Source organism: Kogia breviceps, chromosome 11, assembly GCF_026419965.1.
Source record: "Kogia breviceps isolate mKogBre1 chromosome 11, mKogBre1 haplotype 1, whole genome shotgun sequence".
NCBI lineage: Eukaryota > Metazoa > Chordata > Mammalia > Artiodactyla > Physeteridae > Kogia > Kogia breviceps.
This window is the reverse complement of record NC_081320.1, coordinates 66,466,857-66,487,141: the sequence shown is the minus strand read 5'-3', so window position 1 is coordinate 66,487,141 and position 20,285 is coordinate 66,466,857. Positions and strand designations below refer to the sequence as shown.

General features: G+C 37.4%; 1 protein-coding gene across 4 annotated transcripts in view; it reads right to left on the bottom strand.

Moving 5' to 3' along the window:
• Positions 1–664: 664 nt before the first annotated feature.
• SRBD1 (S1 RNA binding domain 1) overlaps positions 665–20,285 on the bottom strand; it is a 233,918-nt gene continuing 214,297 nt past the window's right edge. For 2 of the 4 annotated variants that reach the window (XM_059078791.2, XM_059078792.2), the window contains exons 20-21: positions 4,878–5,062; positions 665–1,560 (exon numbers count right to left, since the gene is read on the bottom strand). In XM_059078791.2, coding sequence (XP_058934774.1) covers positions 1,271–1,560; positions 4,878–5,062 — 475 coding nt within the window. In that variant the 3' untranslated portion in view covers positions 665–1,270. The remainder of the gene's footprint in view (positions 1,561–4,877; positions 5,063–20,285) is intronic. The other 2 variants (XM_067007652.1, XM_067007653.1) reach the window with 1 other exon arrangement.

The following is a 20,285-nucleotide window of genomic DNA, read 5'->3' as shown; positions in this document are numbered from 1 at the left end:
ACAGTCCGATTTACCACTTTGTAAGGGACTGTTACTATTAAGGTGATCATATGATTTATTATCCAAAATGGGGCACTTTGGAAATAAAAAGTGGCACTATTAAAAATTATTCCAGGACAATGAGCGTTTACCAGGACTGACTGTCCCAGGCAAACCAGCAGGATTGGTCACCCTCTTTAGCAACCATCCACTCACTACACAGGAAGAAAACCAGGCACTCATTCAGTCATGCAAATGACTCCACCAGGGAAATGAACCACAGCAGCCAGAATGGACAAGATACCTGTCCAGTGTGGTCTCTGTTTAAATCATTTTTACCCGGTATGGTCATGCTAATATTTACCATCTCCACTGAATAAAAACAGAGTTAAGAGGACTGGCTTCATCTACTTGTTTTTCTTGCCCCTTCACACCCGATCTGCATTGAATCTTTAGGCAGGCCATTTCTATCCCCATCTGGAGTTTGATCTTAATGCTTAAGAAAGAATATGCCTTTCTGTGATAAGTCAAACAGAAAGTCATTCTACAAATTAATAGAGGCTTCCCTTTTCCCCGAAGGCACAGTTAGTTGGCTTATATGAAAGTTGTATGAATATGTGCCACATCTTCTTTAATCAAGATTGACTCTTAGATCATTCACTGAATCAACATAGCAAAAACAAGATCACTAGCCACAAAATTTTATTGTAGGGATCAATACATATATCCTTCTGAGAAAGAGTCTGAGCTATTCACTTGATGGTTATGAACACATCAGGATCTGTTTTATTGGGATATCTCTGGCTTGCCTGGCAAAGGAAAATCATGAGTCAAGTCCAAAAGGCCTGATTTTTAAAAAAAAATCTATAAAAAGAGAGGATTAAGTACTGCCAAACCTACTGTCTAGAAAAATTGTACAATTTAAATCAAGAAGATAGTTCATACAAATCCAGCAAGGCATGCTGGCAAGTAGAAATGAAACAATCTATTATACAAAATGCAAAAGGAGTCAAAGATGAGATATAAAAAATAAAATTTTGGTCAGAAAATCATTACTACATAAAGCCAAATAAAGATGTCTATTAGTTGCTTTTTTTAAGGGGAAAAGAAATCAAACCGTTAGCTCTCTATTTATCCAGAAGGAATAATAAGGAAAGTGTTTGGAAAATACTTCTGATATTAAGTGAATTCTTTCTCATCTGCTATCTAGAGCTCACAAACATCTGACTTATTCTTGCCAAACTGTAGAAATGAGGGAATAAAAATCAGTGTTTGGCCACCAGTGGCACACTCACAACACCCGAATGAGGTCCAGAGTAATCCGAGATCGGGGAATGTCAATGTTGAGTACTTGGACTTCCACTCTTTCTCCAGGGCCCAGCCCAAGACTCCTTCTCTTCTTCGTCTTAGAAAGTTTTGCTTCTGTCACATTTCGTATGGGAATCAGCCCTGATCTCCCCACTCCTATATCCACAAAAATTCCAAATAGGGTGGCATTCTCGACTTTGCCTGTAAGAACTGTCCCAACCTGCAGGTCTTCCAAGCAGACTATGCTTCTCTTGAAATCAGGTTTATCGAAATCTACAAGGAAAGGGGAAAAAAAGACAGTTTGCGTAAATAATAAAGCACTGTTAGACACAACATAGCTTAGTGAGTAAGTATGGACTATGTATCGATTGTGTGCCCAGGCCAGTATTAAGCATTGAGGGGGGACGTAAAAGGAGCTGAAGACACAGGCCTGCCTTCAGACAAAAGGCATCCTAGTTGGAGAAACAGCAATGTGCCAAGCAGAAACAATTCAAGAAAATTTACTCAGACATTTCCTTCTCCTCAAATTCTACCTTGCTAGCATGTAAACATTAGCACTATATATAAGGACTAAATTTTAGATTAGAGAGTCTTATTTTCTTCCTTATGAGGAGGTGATGAGAAAGTATATTTGTTCAATGAATATGCAAGGCTAAGTCACAAACACTGAGAAAATAAGACCCTCGGAGATAGAAGATTGGGAGTTTTTCCCTCAGTACCTGAATTCTCAAACTGTTTAAAGGGGGTAGAACATACATAAATGTTTAGTCAAATGTGGATGAAATTGAAATGGTCTTCTCACTTCTCCCCATAAATTTTGAACTCAAGGATCAATTCCTATCCACTTTGAATATATTTATCCAATCAAAATTTATGTATTCTTGATTATCTATTGCTCAGAAACCCAGATCAGCTCCTCATCTCCTTTCTCCTCTTTCAATTCAATTCATACAACATTTATTAACCCCTATTATCACCTCCTGGCCAGGCACTCCGCTGGGTGCTTGAGAGACAAAGATGAAGCATAGATCTCTGTTCTCAAGTTCCTTACAGCCCTCTTCCCTTGCTCGCTCCAGTACATTTCTCTGTTCATTAACACTACACACCCAAAGGTAGGCACAAAGCCTGCCAAGGAATCATTATGGCTTTAGTTAAAACAAAACAAAAACAACAACAAATGTTTTATGGTGGAGAAGGTTACAACTCACAATTTAAACCGGGCTTTTGGATTATCTGTGGATTCTATTTACCCATTTACCCATGCTCCCCTTGGCCCGCTTTCCTAGGATTACTGAATGTTGATTCTAATAACAAAGAACACATTCTATGCTCCAATCTCCTTTTACTAAGACCTCATTTTCCCCTCCGCCCATTCCATTTCCTTTTCCTCCACAGCTGTTGCCTTTATCCTGATTACTTATTGAAGCTATCCTTTACATTTGTATTAACAACTGGTCACCTCTTGGTTCCCCTCCCCCAGCCCAACCACACTGAAATCAACCTTTTTAAAAAATTCACGTTTTGCCTTTAAAACAAAACAAAAACCCTCTTTAAACCTGAAATCTCATTTTCTTCATAAAAAAGCAATAAGTTAACATTGGAATTGACTGTGTAGAATTCCACCTGATGCTGCAACAGTGAATTCCAAAAACAAAAAACCCACTGAATGCACCATTACACTGGGCAAGAACTGGGTCAAAGCAAGGTGAAACTAAGTTGTTGATCAGGGTCAGAGGTAGGATGGTCTCTGAGGCCCCATAGGCATCGTTTTTATGCTTAGAAACTTTTTTTCCCCCTTCTTTCTTACAGAGGTCCAGCTGCTACAGATTCCCCAAGGGTTCCTGATCAGCTGCTTAGTTTAATTTTGCATGGAAAATCAGAGTCAAGAACTACTTAACATGTTTCTGAAGACAGCCGGGGACACTGAGAAATCAGAAATCCTCCATGTACCAGGCAAACTTTAACACTTTGATTGCCAAGGCTACATATTCAGTCCCCTGTCACCTGGATGCCTCTGATGAACCCAATTATGGAAACTAGCAACCAGAGTGTTAATAAAATAGAACTGATTATGTCACTGGGAAAACAGAAGACAGAATGAGTATGAAGAAAGAATGAGGCAAGAAAGGAAATAATTTTGAGAAAATGGAGAAAAGAAAAGAGATGTAGCATAAATACTGTAATACAGAAACATCCAAAATACTATCTGCCTCTTCAAAAGTAAGACTGTCTGCCCTCCTTCCTGGGGATGTTTTTAGTATTAAAACGAAAGTTCTCAGACATCTAGGAAACTGTGACTTACTCTAGGGCAAAAGTTTGTTTCAAAGAGATTTATTTGAAATTTCACTTGTCACAATGATAAACACTGCAGTAACTGGTAAGCTCAGTTGCGAGCCCAGGTGCATCTGTTTCTGCTCAAACAGGTAAGGACCAACTTAGCTGTTGGTTGTTTAACTGAACTATATAATTTGAGTACTGATCTTTGCTCTGAGTCTACAGTGTAACTGGGATAATGGAGCAATCAACACCAAGACCGAAAAATAAGATGGACAAGAAAAGCCAGTACAGAGCATATTTGCCAACCCTCTAATGTAGTGGTTCTAGGCATAGCACCCTCAAATCCCACCGTGCTTGAAAACCACTGCTCACTTAGTATTCCTGCTAGATAACACCTAGGTGGAATTCACACATAAGAATATCTGCAAAGGGAGATGGATTTGTCTAGTGAAATATTCACTTTGGATGGACCACACAGAGGCTTCTACTCCTGCATTTCTGGCATAGGTCTTACTGTATGTTTCATTTTATTTTTCTCCAACCTTAAAATTAATTTCCAACTTACACAACAGTTGAGGGAATGGTGCATTGAACTTGCTGGGTTAGCACAAATTCCCTTAAACCTTTTCAAAGAAACCACCTCAACACAGCCCAACACAGAATGCAAAGAGCCAAGCCCTAACATGGTATCATAAAACTGGTGTGAGACAAGCACAGACTCATTTAAATCTAAGGGCTTCCTATTCAAATTTCCTTGGGAAGTAGGCCATTTGATACCTTAATTCCTTCTCACCGGGTCATTGCTCTCAACAACTATGGCTGTTATACTTCCCTCACCATCTACCTGTGCTGAAAGCTGAGAGACTTTTAGTTAGAAGGAGAATCAACAGAGAGATAGTATCTTATTTGTTCAATGTGTGCATTGACATAGAACCCAGGAACTTGGAAGGCTGTAATTTAGGGAGAAGATTCACTTTAGTTTGTGAATCGAATGCTTTACCTTGGCCTTCTAACTCTTATGAGGTAAAAACAGTTTACAAAAGGATCATGAAGAATGAGTGCCTCCATGCACATGCCAGCACATGCATGATGCACTTAGTCTAGTGTGATGGGAAATAAACCTGGGACAAGGGTTCTGGAGATCGGGCTTTTAGCTTCGGCTTTGGATACTAACTAGCTGCAATGACTTTGAAGGAAGGTCACTACGCTTTAGTTTTCTCATGGATAGAATGGGAGAATGGAGAATCCAATGGTTTAGGATTATTGTGAGCTACGCACGTGAAAGGTGCTGTTATTCAAGTTCAATCGTTTACCTGTTCGAAAGTCAAAGCTCTCAGGCTGGCTGAGACCATCTATGATGACCTGTAAGGTGTGTACTGTTGTTTGCAATCTTTCTGCAGTTTTCTCTATTCCTTCTCTTTCAAGGAATGAATTTATTTTTTGTTGCATTTCAGGCTTGCCAATCTCACACACTGTCCCTGCAACAAATGACAAAAACCTGCAGAGGAAAAAAAACCCAACACTTATTAATAATATTACTTATTTTCCAATCTCCTTATACAGGTCACTCCTTATTCATCTCAGATCCATATATCAATCAATCAATTGGTCTTTATTGAAAATCTACTATGTGTCCCATGCCATAATAGATGATGTGTCTTGGGGAAAAAAAGGGAGGGGATAACTTTAGGTTTTTGTGCTATTTTCCAATGAAGCACCTGCTCAGAATCAGCACCAGAAACGTCTTACACTGCAATGTTCATTAGAGTTTAGTGTCATACATATTTTCTAAAAAAGGATACCTATATTTGCTTCATGTTTCCCAAAATTTCAGTTAGGAAAACCTATTTGAATTTAAATTATCTATTAGGCAAACAATAAACTGATGCTATCAAAATCCGGCAAAACATCCAACAAGCATTGCCAGCTTTTGACAAATAAATCACTCTACTCATATGCCAGATCATTGCTCTTTACTTCTGTGTACCCATGATGACAGTGTTACCTGTGCAAGCATACGCTCAACCTAATAATTCTCAAATTCCATCAACAGTCAAGCCTCACATGGACTAAATAATATCAAGTACATTAAGCATTCAGAGTCAACGGAAAAAATATGAGGGGATTATCAAAAGGAAAAAGTAACTTTCTTCCAAAATGGAAGCATTGCAAGCAAGACCTCAATTGTATAATCTTAAGATGAATATTACTTTATATTTTTTACATATTATATAGCTGCAATATTTATAAAATAAAAACATTTGTCTTTCTCAATTTCCCTTTGCTATGTTTACCATTTCCCTTGCTTGTACAGCTGCTTCTCAATTACTTAGCTTTGGAGTTCTGTAATAAGTTAATTAAGAAAAAAACAATTACAGGGTTAAGCTGAATTTCCCTTCAATCTCATCTGAATATTAGGCTGTAGCTTACTTTCTTGATATTCCTTGGCTGGGTATTTTTCTACATCAAGTTCCATTTCCTATGATTAATGGCTCTTAAAAAATGTCAACACAGTAATCAGACAGATAGTGATACTAATGCCCTCAAATCCTTTCCTCTAATAATGTCTCTGGAATACAGACAGGGGAAAAAGAAAAGGAGGCTTGTCTACGATCAGAATTGGGAGGTACCCCATTTGTCAGGTTGCTGCATGATCACAAAAGGAATGCTTGTGATTTTCAGTCTTTTCTTACGTTTTTGTGTTCAACTAGAAAAGGCCTCTTCAGTGATAATCTGGTTAGTGATAATCTGTTATCTGGTGGAGAAAGCTCTCTCAACTCTCATTTAGCCAGGGGCATCTCTTTGGGTTCGAACAAAGAGGTTCCTCCTACCTTTCCAAAGCCGTATTTTTAGTCAGAAACAGATTCACCAAAATCCAACTTATTTTCTTGAATATATTTTGGTTAAGGGTTTAATGAAAGACCAAGGAGTTGTTGCTTGGGCTCCCTTTTTTTAAAATGAGCTTCCATCCCAACTGATGGCCAGTGAGACACACACTTTATCTCTGTGTGTCCGTGGCTTCCCTGGCCCACGGAGAGACAGCAGTATCTGTTAGTGCTGATGGATGAGCAGTAGCCCATAAGGGCCCTAGTGACAGGGAACAGCTGCTAAAGCTCTGACTGATGGGGCAGATGACACATGACAACCTCTGCCCACAGCCAACTTCCTTGCACAACTTTCTAAATAAAACAGGCCCTGCTGAGCAGACTTTCCGGGTATTTACCCTCTTGGCTTGATTGGTCTGCAACTGGCTATTTAGCAGAACATCTTTCAAATCCCGAAGATTCTGGCTTACAATCAACTGATAAAATGCCAAAAAAGTATATTCATGAGTTGAAAATCTATAATAACCTTGAATAGCATTTTATAACTAATAAAAGTAACTAAAAGGCAGAAACTTCTCAAAGTAATGTACAAGTCTTGGTCTCAATAACAAAAACACTGGCTCAGGAGGTTACTTGGAGTCTTAAGGTTTTGTGTGTGTGTGTGTTTGTGTGTGTGTGTGTGTGTGTGTGTGTGTAACTAACTGCTACTAAAGTCACTTCCATATAAAGAATTCTGTTTATAGTGGTTACAGATGTACAAAGAATATTGGTTTGTTTAACCTGGGTGCATATTTCATATATCATTTTCATTCTCACACACACAAGCCTGAGGGCAATGGTAACTGAAATCAATAAAAAAGCACCAAATTGTGCTCCTAGCTAATGCTTCAGTATTGATCAACCCTATTTTTAAATGACTATGGAACAAAGTCAGATGCTTTTTTATTTTGAAAACGTTCTTAAAGTTACACCAGGGTTGCAGAAAAAGGAAAACAGGAAACAAAAGGGGAGAGGGACTATAAAATGAACTGGGAATAGCTTGAGTTTGACCTCTCCATTATTGGATTTCAAATATATTCAACTGTAAATGATAGGAAACAATGTTTTTTGCTCAGTAGCCACTCAATAAACCTGTGTTCTTTAAATAATGGAAGAATAATTTATTCTACATTATTCTGAATTTTTACTCTAGAATCGAGTGTGATAAGTAATGTCCAATACACAGTTTCATTTTAGAATTGAGTGTAATAAGAAATACTCAATACAAAGTACTTTCTGGCTCAAAAGTACCACATAAAAACACACTGTACTTTATGTGAACGTAAGAATGTACATGAACATGTTCTGAAAAATATGTTCTGAAAAAACAGTGCTTGATGCTTGATAGATGTTCTCATTTAATCCTGACAATAATCCTGAAAGGTAGGTATCACATCATACAGAAAGGGAAAATTGAGGTTTAGGGAGGTTAAATAACTTGACCAAGGCCACACAGCTCTTTTTACCAACTGGAGTTTCATGCTATACATATCAGTGTATGTCTGTTTATAACCGCAGTTACATCATAATTAAAGTGCTATATTTGGTTAAGATATAAAACAATACTTTGGGTAACATCTCACCAACACAATTTAATGGCAGATTAGTTTTAAACATTAGACAGTTAACACTGATAAATCCCACAGAGAATTATTATATATATGCGTTTAAGTAGACCATTCTCTCAAAAGTCCATGTGTTATTAAAATCATAGTCTCATTTTCTCCACTGTCTCTGAAAGGCTTTTTCAGTTTGCTAAGGATTGCTGTCTGACCTGCTGTTTTTATTTAATATGTAATTTCATCCATCTTACTTAAAGTAAGAAAGTAGCATAAATGCAACAAATAAGCACATCATGTTCTTTCAGCACACATCTGCACAAAGTTAAAATACAGACCTTGCAGCAGAAAGACTGCTTGTTTTTCAAACAGAATGCTATATAACCTAAAATTGCTGATATTTTTAACAGAAACTTGTTACAAATGCTAGTTTTCCCCCTCAAAAAATAAGAAAAGTCTTTGTAATATTTTTCCTGAAGAATAAGAAATTCTCAAGATTCATAAGACTTCAGATATAGCCATTCAGTTTTATGTAATCATTTCCAGCATGGAGAAAAAAATTTAGGAGCCCAGGACTCATTACACTAAAGCAACATGATACCCCACAGAGCACAGAAGAAACGTGGTGATGCAACTCCATCACTTTAAAAACAACTTAATATTAACATGTGCTTTGTGGGCTAAACACACTGGATTTAAGACTGCAAAGAACCATGTTGCAAGGGCAAAGTTGTCTATCCATATAGACAACTTCTAGTTGTCTATCCACTCAGGACACTTTTAAAAGAGACTTTTATACTTTATTTTTATCCATTAGTTTTTACTGTCTTAAAGTAATCACATCAATAAACCAATAAATGCAAGAGCACAGTCATTTTAGAAAAAGTAGTTACAGATAAAGCAAGTCATTATTTGCAATACAGGCAGACATTCAATGATTTAAAAGAGAGCTTACACTCTAAGAGCTAACCTGGCCTTCTTAAATGTGATTATAGAGGAAGAGGTGGGACACAAAAGTTCAGCAATAATTTGTTAGACCGAAAACCAGATTCTATATATATTTAAAAATTTACTGCTTTTAATAATAATGACTAAATATAAATTCCAACGTGCCAAAGAAGGGAAACCTGCTACCCCTTTACACTATCTACCAGGAGCTGAAATTCACCCAGGTGAGCATGTAGCAGCACACTCACTTTAGTTTCGCTTAAAGGAGTGTGGCTTTGCCACATCTGCTGTTTCATCAGTCAAATCAAAGGGGTGGCAGTGTGAACTGCACTTTAATCATCATCAAAGAATATTTTCCAATTTCTAACCTCTTTGTTAAACCGAGAAACTGAACTGGGCCAGAATCCTTAAAAATCTTCGCTGGTGCAAAATCCACAAGTAATAGTAAATTCAAGTAGAGTGCATTTACAGAGAGGCCCACAGAACAAACAACTGACTGTGCTTAATGAGAAGCTAGTAGGTACCTAGTGAAGGTGATACTGAAATGGCTTTTGCTAGCATATCATCAGCCATGGAAAGTTATAGCAAGTAATTTTTCATAAGAACTTAACAGCTTTTGAAAACTTATATACTGCAGATAAACTTTAAAAAATGTAACCCTTTCAGAAAGGGTTAACAAGGTTGTTCTGAAAGCCCTTATAGACTTTGATCTGAAAGTATAGTTTTAAATGGTATGCAGCTATCTGGGTGGCAGGGGGGCACTTTCAGTGTCATTGCTTGGAAACATTCGGAGTGTCTTTGGAGCACCTCCTGCATCTAAACACACTCTTGGATCTATGAGCAGCAGAAAAAAACAAGAAGAAACAAAAAAGAGAAGCTGCCATAGATTAAGGAATGCAGTTTGTCTTCCAAAAGACTTGGTTTATAAGCATCAGACTTTACCTGCTTCTAACTTTGAAGAACTTAGTAAATGTTTCCTCCTTTTTCAAGAGTCTGTTATATTGATACATGCACCGAAACTGGATACTCGATGTACGTTGCATTAATTGTATGTAGGAGAACAAACACATTCTTAGAAAGCTGTTTTATTTTATTTTAGCAATTTAGTACAGGGAATTGACTTCGTAAAAAAAAAAAGCCAGTTAAAATGTGATATCCTTTAAAAGTGTGAGATTTAGGATGATGTTCTCTTTAGAAACAATTGAAGAAGACATTGCTTATATAGTTACATCAAACAAAATATCTAAGATCAGTGAAATAATAAACAATGCCACAAAGAATAAGCAGCATCGATTTGTATGTAGCTTTTCCTATTTCAGAACCACTTACTAGGTATGATATACTGTGTGACTATGATATAATTAAAGCTACAATTTAAACAACCAAATGTGTGTGTGTGTGTATATATATCAAATGAGTGTGAGTATATAAAAATGGGAAAGCATCATGTATTGAAATGTTGTGATTATTGCTCTAAAGATTTCTAAAATCTTATCTTAGAAATTGCCTTAGAAATAAATTTACAAGTGACAAAGGAAAATCAGTTTTATTACACTTGTTAAAACAATAATCTCCATTAAAAAAACACAGAAAACCCCCAAACAACCCAATTACTCAGTGTGATCATCCTCTTTCCATTGAGTCTGGGTTGTTTTAAACATGCTCATACTTATACACACAGACACACACAACACCCTCAAATGATAAAGATTTGCTAAAATCAAAGTTCTTCAAAGGAATGTGACAAAATGCTAAAGTGAATTAAAAATAATTTAGAAAAGTGTTCAGCTTTCTTCACTAAGTATTTATTTACTGTGGAAGAAGACTCTATGAAAGATGGTAACAGAGCTTTTGCCTTGAATGACCTTATTCTAATTTAAGTACTGACAGTATATTGGAATAATCTTCCCCTTATATCTGCTCTTTTAGAGGTAGGATTTTATATGCAGACAAATAGATATTTTGAAAGTGCTTAATAAAGATTTAAAGTTCATTTAATTCTCTCAACAATTTATTGTGGATATAAATTTGCAGATAAGGAAATCTAAACTCAGATAGATTAAATGACCTGCCCAAAGTCACATAGCTGAGACCACAAGGTTGTAGCTAAGGTAAAAGTCATATATCACATCTTCATTAGCATTGCTTACCTCTTAACACTGGCAGATTTTCAATGTAGACAGAAGATTTAGATCCCAGATAAAATCTGGCACTCAGGACCACTGCCTGGGAACAATTTATTATTATTTTTTAAACCAAATTCAAAAGGAAAAAGTTTGGCTCTTTTTGAGTTACCGAATAAGAGTTATACAAAATTAAGTTAGTGGTTTCAAAGGCTGCAGACTCTCTACAGCTCAAAAACACTGTGTTCAGAATTCATGTAATTTAATTTACTGTCTGAAAAGCCATAACGTGGATTAGTGCCTGTGAATATTTGAAAGAGGAGGGCAAATAAAAAAGTAGTATTCAAAAACATATAGGCTAGTGATAGAGCTGAAATTAAACAGCTCTGGCACTACTAGGTGATAAAGCCCATGTACTGGAATAAAGAACTTTCTTCCTTGGGAAATAGCCTTTTTACTATGAATTCCATTCTGTCAAGGAATCCTCCTTTTAAGAAATTTGAAAATGCATTTACATAAATCTCCCCAGTTGTCCTCTGAATGCACAGAGCCATTTTTATTCCATTTGAAGAGTGGGCAATTGAGGTCAAAGGGATTTGCTTATGGTCACACAGAGAGTCAGAAGACAGGCTAAGATTAAAATCCATAGCTGGAGTGGGGACAGGAAGGGGAGAAGGGAGATAATGGGAGACTAAATCAATACCCTACTGAGTTTCAGGCTCCAGACTGAGTGATCTAAACCTGAAGAAGAGAAGAGAAGGAGAAGGGCAAATACTTTGGAGACTGGAAGAGAATGAAGCAAGCACAACTTTATGGCTGGTCAGCAACTCCCTCTCACTTCTTCTCCACTGGGTACTACTACAAGGCTACTCCAGATACTCAGGTGAGAAACCAGTGTTTTCTTCAATTCCAGGACCCAGTGTTAACATTAATTAACAATGTTAAATTATATTATAATTTAATTATATCTGGCTCACATGGTAAAACATTTCTTTTCCTCAGAAACTCACAGCTGTAAATCAATCCCCCCCACCCCCGCCTTTTCTTTTATGAGTCAGCTAGACAGCCCCTTCTCAATCACGACAAAAATAATAGCAATGACTATAGCAATAACAATAGTTTACTCTCTCCCAGGTGCTAAGAATTCTATGTATATTAATTCATGCAATCCCATGAGATAGGTACTATTATTATCCTCATTTAACAGATAAGGAAATGAGGTACAGGGAGGCTGAATAACTTTCCCAGATCAAATAGGCATGATCTGAACCCTCAGCAGTCTGGCACTGTACTGCCTCCACAGTGAGCTGTGGGAAGTTAGGTACCATCTCAGATTCTTAAACCTCCTATTTACCTCTACTAGCCTTGCCCCAAACTTCATGCAGCATGTGTTAGAACAGTGTGTAAGACATCAGATATGACAATCAGTTCCTAACTATCCCACATCCTGGTCATCTGATTCTCAAGTGGGTAGAATCTCTTTGATCATTTTTTTCTTTTGTGAAAGCACTTCCAAAAATATGATGAATGTTACTTCCTGGGAATTATAGTAAACTGTTTGGGTTTTTAACTATAGTATTAACCAGAAAAAAAAAAACACACCAAAAATCACTTTTAGTAATCTGTCCTTTTATCATCTTTAGGTTTGGTCTCTCTTTTTTGATGCTATGTCTCTTTATGAAAAGGCAATCTAATATTGTCTAATCTTAGTTCCATAGAAGAAGTCAATGTGTAGTAACTAACTATACACATCCTAAGACATCACTTATCAAAAGCCAGAAAAGATTCTGCCTTAATTTTCATGTCCGAATGCTGCCAACTCTTGTGAGACAAGTCCAGAAAAATTTAAGATCTTTCAAATTTGCAAATAACTTTTTAGGTCTGTTTATCAAATCTTCATTTATTTTACAGCATTTGTAGCTGGGTTTCTTTTCAGGAAAGTTTCCCACAGAGAAACATGTTTTTATCATCGTAGAAGTTAGTTGGCACGTGAATGCAGAATAAAGCTGTAGTGAATTTTAGATGTGGGAGGTGTGCTAGACATACTCATTAGACTGACTTACCCCTCAGAAAAATTACAAATCACCACAAGTCATGGGCCTTCTGAGTTGCTCACAGTCAAAACTATGAATACCAATGCTCTACTGCTCACATTTTTTTTTTTTTTTTTTTTTTTTAAACAAAAACAACCTCAACTCCCTATTTACAGCTGCTTATTAGCTAGAAGGCTTCTCTTCTTGCTGGGCAGAAAGCTAAAGTTGGGAAGAATGTGATAAAACCTCTGAAAGCAATGCTAAAAAAAAAGAGTTCAGAGGTGCTCAATCCTTGAACAGGAATGGGAAAGAAACAGAGATTGAGATCTGCTCAGTCATTAAAAGTCTTCAGTATGGGCCACCAGTCACTGTCTGGTTTGACTGATGTTAGCTCCATGGCAGAGAGCAAGGCAGGACCTCCTAAGGGACTCTCCACCCCCTTGGCCCCCAACTGCTTTTAGCCCAGAAGCACCAGTTGGGATCCATGTATTCATTTATCTAAACACAGAATCCTTGTTGCGTTAATTCTTCTTTTGTGGGTTTTCTCCCCACCAGCTTCATTGAGATATAATTGACACATAACATTGTATAAGTTTAAGGTATACAACCTGTTGATCTGATACACTTAACAACTGCAAAATGATTACCACCACAGCATTAGCTTAACACCCCCATCGGGTCACCTAATTACCATTTCTTTTTTGGGGGTGAAACATTTCAGATCTACTCTATTAGCAACTTTCAAGTATATAATAGAATAATATTATTAACTATAATCACCATGCTGTACATTAGATCTCCAGAACTTATCCATCTTATAATTGGAAGTTTGTACTGTTTGAGCAACTTCTGGTCTTAAAAACCAGACACAAGTTTTTACCATAAATTAAGAATAAACAGTGCTTGGCTTTTGTACAGAAGAGCTCCTGTCCCCAAGAAAATATTTTGTGAGGTTATATGATTACTCCTGTTCCAGACCTGAATTTTCAGTTAATGGTTATTTACTCTCTGAAAACATACTTCTCCACATTGATCTAAGGGTCAGAAATAGGTATATGCTCAGTAATAAAGGAAATATCACATTACTATTAGAATAGTGCAGATACTGATATAAATCATCCCTTGAAATACAACTTACCTAGTCCATCATTTTGGTGCTGCATGTCATATTCCTGCTACACAGGCTGTTAACCACTTCTAGAAACTAATCTTTAAAAAATTTTCCCTAACAGCCAAAATAGAAATAACAATTAAATACTCGCCAAAGCTTTATCAAAATGAGTGCCAAGTAACAATCTTAACATTAAATTTCCTGGCATTTCTCAAGTTAAATCAAGAACATAACAACTTTCAAGCTTAACTATCTGGAGTGAATCAAATTCTTAATGCAGCAGATTCTTTGGGAGAGTGCCAGGTCTCACTGTGACATGTACCAATCAGCATAATCTGCAGCACAAAGCACTACCTCCTGGTACCTCGTTCAAGCAAAAGGGGAAATCGGACACTTGCCTTTGGCTCTCTTGATCTACCAGAATGGCAGGACAAAACCAGAGGAGGCGTGGGGGGCGGCAACCCTCGCACAGGCTGCTGGCGATTTCACTCAGGGCCCTGCGGAGCCAGCCCAATGAAATCACTCACACATGGAGATACTGTGGCAATTTCTGGAGGATGGCAGAAAACGGGAAATAATCCTCTGTCATGGTCTGTCTCTGTTTTCTAGTCTGTAAAATCTAGGAAAGCCCAGGCTCTGGACACGATACTCTGTGGAGGCTTGGAATTTAACTTGGGGAGGTCCTAAAATCCCTTCAATCCACAAAAGATTCTCAAAGAAGCACTTACTCAATACAATGGCAGAAAGGATGATCGAGAGGTTCTATCAACAGTTTTGCTTACACAACTGCATTGACCTCAGCCAGTTTAGACTACAGGAAAAAAAAAATTTAAATTGGAATAAAGCTAGACACTTCATTTTGCTCTATTAAAATGGTCAATTCCTGGGCTTCCCTGGTGGCGCAGTGGTTAAGAATCCACCTGCCAACGCAGGGGACACGGGTCCGGAAAGATCCCACATGCCGCAGAGCAACAAAGCCCGTGTGCCACAACTACTGAGTCTGGGCTCTAGAGCCCGCGAGCCACAACTAATGAGCCTGGATGCCACAACTACTGAAGCCTGCACACCTAGAGCCCATGCTCCACAACAAAAGAAGCCACCGCAACGAGAAGCCCGTGCACCGCAACGAAGAGCAGCCCCTCGCCGCAACGAGGCAAAGCCCGCACGTGGCAACAAAGACCCGACACAGCCAAAAATAAATAAAATTTAAAAAATAAATAAATTTATAATAAATAAAAATAAAATTTTCAATTGCTAAGTAGATCTGTTTCCTCAGTCTTCTCCTATGTAGTTATCTTTCATTCTTTATTTCTATCATTTATGCTTTCATTAAACAAATAATGCCATATCAGTCTGTGTCCTAAAGCCATGAGACTAGAAGACACCACTGGGGAGTGGTGATCAAAGTTTAGTTCTTTAACTTCTTTCTTCCCCCATTCCCCTCCTTTACAACGAGTTTCCACTTCATCCTCCAGTGTCTCTGGCATTCACATGATTTTTGTCATTCATATCCACAATTACTGTCTTTCATACCCTTCATTCAATCTGTCAGCAAATGATATTGACTCTTCTTTAAAAATATACCTAGAATCTGATAACTTCTTACCAACTCTTTTATCATTTTAGTCTCAGTCATCAACATCTTTCACCTGGATTATTGCACTTGGTCTAACTTGTCTCCCTGTTTCTACCACTACTTCTTATAGTCCCCCTAATACAGCAAACAACGGGATCCTTTTAACATGTAAGTCAGAGCATGTCACTCTTCAGCATAAAACCTTGCTGTGGCTCCTGATTCTGGCTCAGAATTAAGGTCAAGCCCCTATAATGGCCTCCCAATGCCCTTTTCACCTGATCTCCTATTTTTCTCTCCCTTGCTCACTCTGTATTAGCCTCACTGGCTTCCTTGCTATTCCCTGATCATGCCAGGCCTGCTCCCACATTAGGGCCTTTACACTGTCTGGTCCCTCTTCCTGGAACACTCTTCCCCCAGATATCTGCACAGCTAACTGCTTTACTTCCATCAAAACTTTGCTCAAATGTCACCTTGTCAATTAGGTCTACCCTGACCACCCTACTTAAATTTTGCAAGCCCTTATCCATAACCCTGGTAATCCTGATCCCTATTTCTCTGCTCTCTTTTTCCCACTGATCTTATCACCTTTATCAACTATACAATCTATTTATTATGCTGGTTGTATACTATCTGTCTCCTTGAGAGCCGGGATCTTTGGATGTATTCCAAGATTGCAGAACAGTACCTGGAATACAGCAGGTACTCATTCAGAAGGTATATGTTTAATGAATGAATGAACAATCTGTTAACTCCAGCCTTGATTAACGGAAAGACAGTAGTGCCATTAACTATTCATCATGGGATAAGAGATGAAGACCAAGCCTTTTTGTTTGTCTGTCTTGTTTTTATATGTGGGTGGTGAGGAGCATTAATGGGAGGAAAAGAGGGAGTTATAAAGGGAAGGAGAAAGGAAGTACAAGTTTTAGTTTTAGATACATTGAGTTGGAGTTGCTAAGATATTCATGAGAAAATCTCTCACAGGTAAATGGAAAAAGAGAGCTAGAGCTTAGGAGAAAGGCCTGGACTAGAGATACTGAAATGTAGGATTGGAATTAGCAGTGGAGGGGTGAGAGATAAAGATAGTCATGTGACTGGATGCAGTCATTCAGGGGAAAATATAGAATAAAAGAAGAAGGTGACTAAGGTAAACACTTGAAGAATATCTACATTTAGAGGGCCAGAGAAAGAAGTCAGAGAAGACAGAATGTGAAAACAGTCATGGAAGATCAGTAAGTCGATGGTGTCAAATGTTGCAGAATGGGTAAGTGGTTTAAGGACAGAAAGAGGCCACTGATTTTGGCAATCAGGAGGTCATTAGTAGAGAGAGTAATTCCAGAAGAGTGGTAAGGATAGAAGCCAATCTATAAAGGCTGGGAGAAAGCAAACAGTAAAAATTAGAGGCAGATAATTCTGAGAAGTCTGGCAATGAGAAAAAGGAGCACTGAGAGAGAAGTTCTAGGAGGAAGTAAGATAAAAAGTGGTTGCTGCTTTCAGCTTTTAGGAAGTGAAGAATGGGAGACCAGAGCAACAATATGTCTGTGGGGCAAAACAAAAGGGATAAATTATGGAGACACTAAAGATACAAGAGACAGTCATAACATTTTACAAAGTTAAAAGACCTTATTCACTTGGCTGTCACTCTAACACTACCCCACATCAACTTTTAGAGGTGAGGCAACTACGACTCAGAGAGACCAAGAGAACGCCAAGGTCAAGTGTCCCTAGCGACAACCAGTGAGAAGTGAGAATGGGAAGAGAAGCAGAACCAAGTGATGGAAGGGTAGCTTGGGGAAGTGTGGGAAAGAATGAGTAAAGATATGGAGACAATTATAAGGAAGGTAGCTCTCGATTTTTTCAGTGAAGTAGAATGTAAAGTAATCAGCTAAATGTGAGAAGATCCTGAAACAGGTAAGAGATTGAGAACAGAAAGGGTTCAAAGGACTATTGAAATAAGAAGTACCTGTAGCAATAGTAGGTTTCTTAATCCCATGTTCCCCTTATATCTTCTATAATATGGAGCTTCTTACTGTTTTTAAATTGACATTTACTAAAGACCTCAAATTACCCCTTACTCTTTCTCTCTTTCTTAAAAACATCTTCTGGCAGAGGTGAGCACAATTCTAGGATGAGTGTGCTACTCCTGTTCTTCACCCTCCTTGTCTTTTAAAATGAGAAGATACCAAATCTGGTCACTATCAACCTGCTTATTTTGAAATGTACATGTCTCATTCTAAAAAGCATAATGAAAGGAATTCTTTTCAGTGCAATACTCCGGAAACATCATACCTGCAGCAGAATAGCATAAAATTCTACATACTCTATGTGAAGAATCCATTTCTTACAGATCCCTTAATAAAATAAATAGGCAAAGTTTCCTTTATTGGAGGAGGTAATGTTTTCTCCAGAAGAGAGAGTCTAATTTCAGCCATGTGATGATAAACAGTCAAAGCTAGCATATTACAGACATTCTGGGGTTTCTTTTCCTTTAGAAGCACACAAAACACAAGCCTTGTTACATTTCTGTGCTGAACACAGACTGTCTTTAAGGGTATGATGCCCTTAAATCTGAAAGACCATTTAAATCTGGCTCCAAACCAGCTTTTTAATTGTGAGCTCAGGCTTTGGAGTGTCATAGATCTGGTTCAAATCTTGGTTCCACCAGCTGACTTATCTTAGGCAATCTACTTCACCCATCTGAGAATTTGTATACCTAAAGAAGTGGGAATATTAATAGTACTAACCTCATTAAGATTGCTGTGGGGTTTAAACAAAATGATGCTACTAAAGTGCCCGGTAATGAGGAAATACTCAATGAATGTTTGTTTTTATTGGACTATAAACTAATCCTCAAATCTGACCTGAGCTATATTTTCCAGTCTCCAACCCTTTAAACATCTTTCTTCCTCTTTCTACTGGCTGAAAGACCTAGCCCAAATGTCACCTCCTGCAAGAAACCTTATAAGAAACTCCTATCTGGAAATGAGATCTTTCTCCTGTGAACAACTTTGTACTTTGCAAAGGACCCTTACTAATTATTGACCTCTACTATGGTTATTTGTGAATAAGTTTCATCCTCCCTATTTTGGTAGGCTCCTTAGGACCATAAATCACCTTTATTCATTTTTATATTCTTCAGGCCCCACCACAGTGCTTTGTACATTTGAAGTGGTGAATGAAATCATCAGTAATAAAATTCACAGAGTAAAAAATGAAACCATAAAGAACATGAAAAAAATATGGGGAACACTGAATTGATCTTAGAAATCAGGTATCTTAAGAGAAGATCAATTTGCAAAAAAGGAAGAAAAAGAATAGTAGGTTTATTTCATAAAAATTAAACATTCATATTTCAAAAACATAATAGCATTATAAGCAGATATAAAATTAAATAAACTAGAAAAAAATTCAGCCCATATAACACTTTAATATTTAATAGAGAATCCCTACATGTAAATAAAACTTTTAAGTAATATAAATAATAAAAGTAGTAAAAAAAAAAAGTACACTTTTAAAAAACCACTAAATGACTAACTTAGGTTACAAAATACCATGATCTAGTTTTCTAAAATATGAATGTGAGAGAGAATATCATAAATACAAAAGTAAAAAGACTTAATGGCTTCACATTTTGTTGTATTTCTGGGAGTGACATCATGGTAGGGTAGCATTAAAGCTATTTATGTTCCTACTGCTTTTCTAATATAACTAAAAATGAAATTTACTGCAATGGAACTTACTTTTACAGAACTGAAGTCAAACCAGTGATGACCTAATCACATCCATAGTAGGCTTCTCTTCCCCAGGAAGACACTTTTTTAACACTATGTGAATGTTTGAACTACCTATATGTTGCATGATGTCTCTACTAAGTATACTTGAAAGCCAGAAAAGACTATCGCAGTTCCAAAGTGGATAACGGGGATGGTTAAGCAAAATTAGATAAATTACCAGTTTGTCTCCAGATTTTAAAGGTCAGGAGGTGAACTTCATGTAGAGAAACTTCCCAGGAAAAGTCCTCAAGTACCCTGCTTCTGAGAGACAAGCCTACTCCCAAAGGAAGCATAGAGAAGGGTGAAGTCACTGGTAGGGCTTTTATGCTCCACATGCAGCAACTAGCCCATGTGAAAACTGGTAGAGAAGTCCCATCTGACAGGAGAAACTCAAGATTTCTCAGGCTTGAACACTGCTGGTGGCATTGAAAATCAGTATGTTAGTTGGCAATGTATATTAAGAGCCACATAAACTTTCAAACCCTTTGGCAGAGTAATTCCACTTCTAGGAATCCATCATAAGGAACCCCTACTAGTACTACTATTACTAAACTACAGTTCAATCACTTGATGGAATATTATTTAGCCTTTTAAAAAGGGATATGCAGAAACAAAAAATTTGTGCTTATATTATAAAGCAAATAGAAAAACTCATAAACCACATTAGAACTACATCATAGAAACAAACAAAAATTTAAAAAAGACACTGGCTTTGCACAGAGCAAAATGCTAATTTA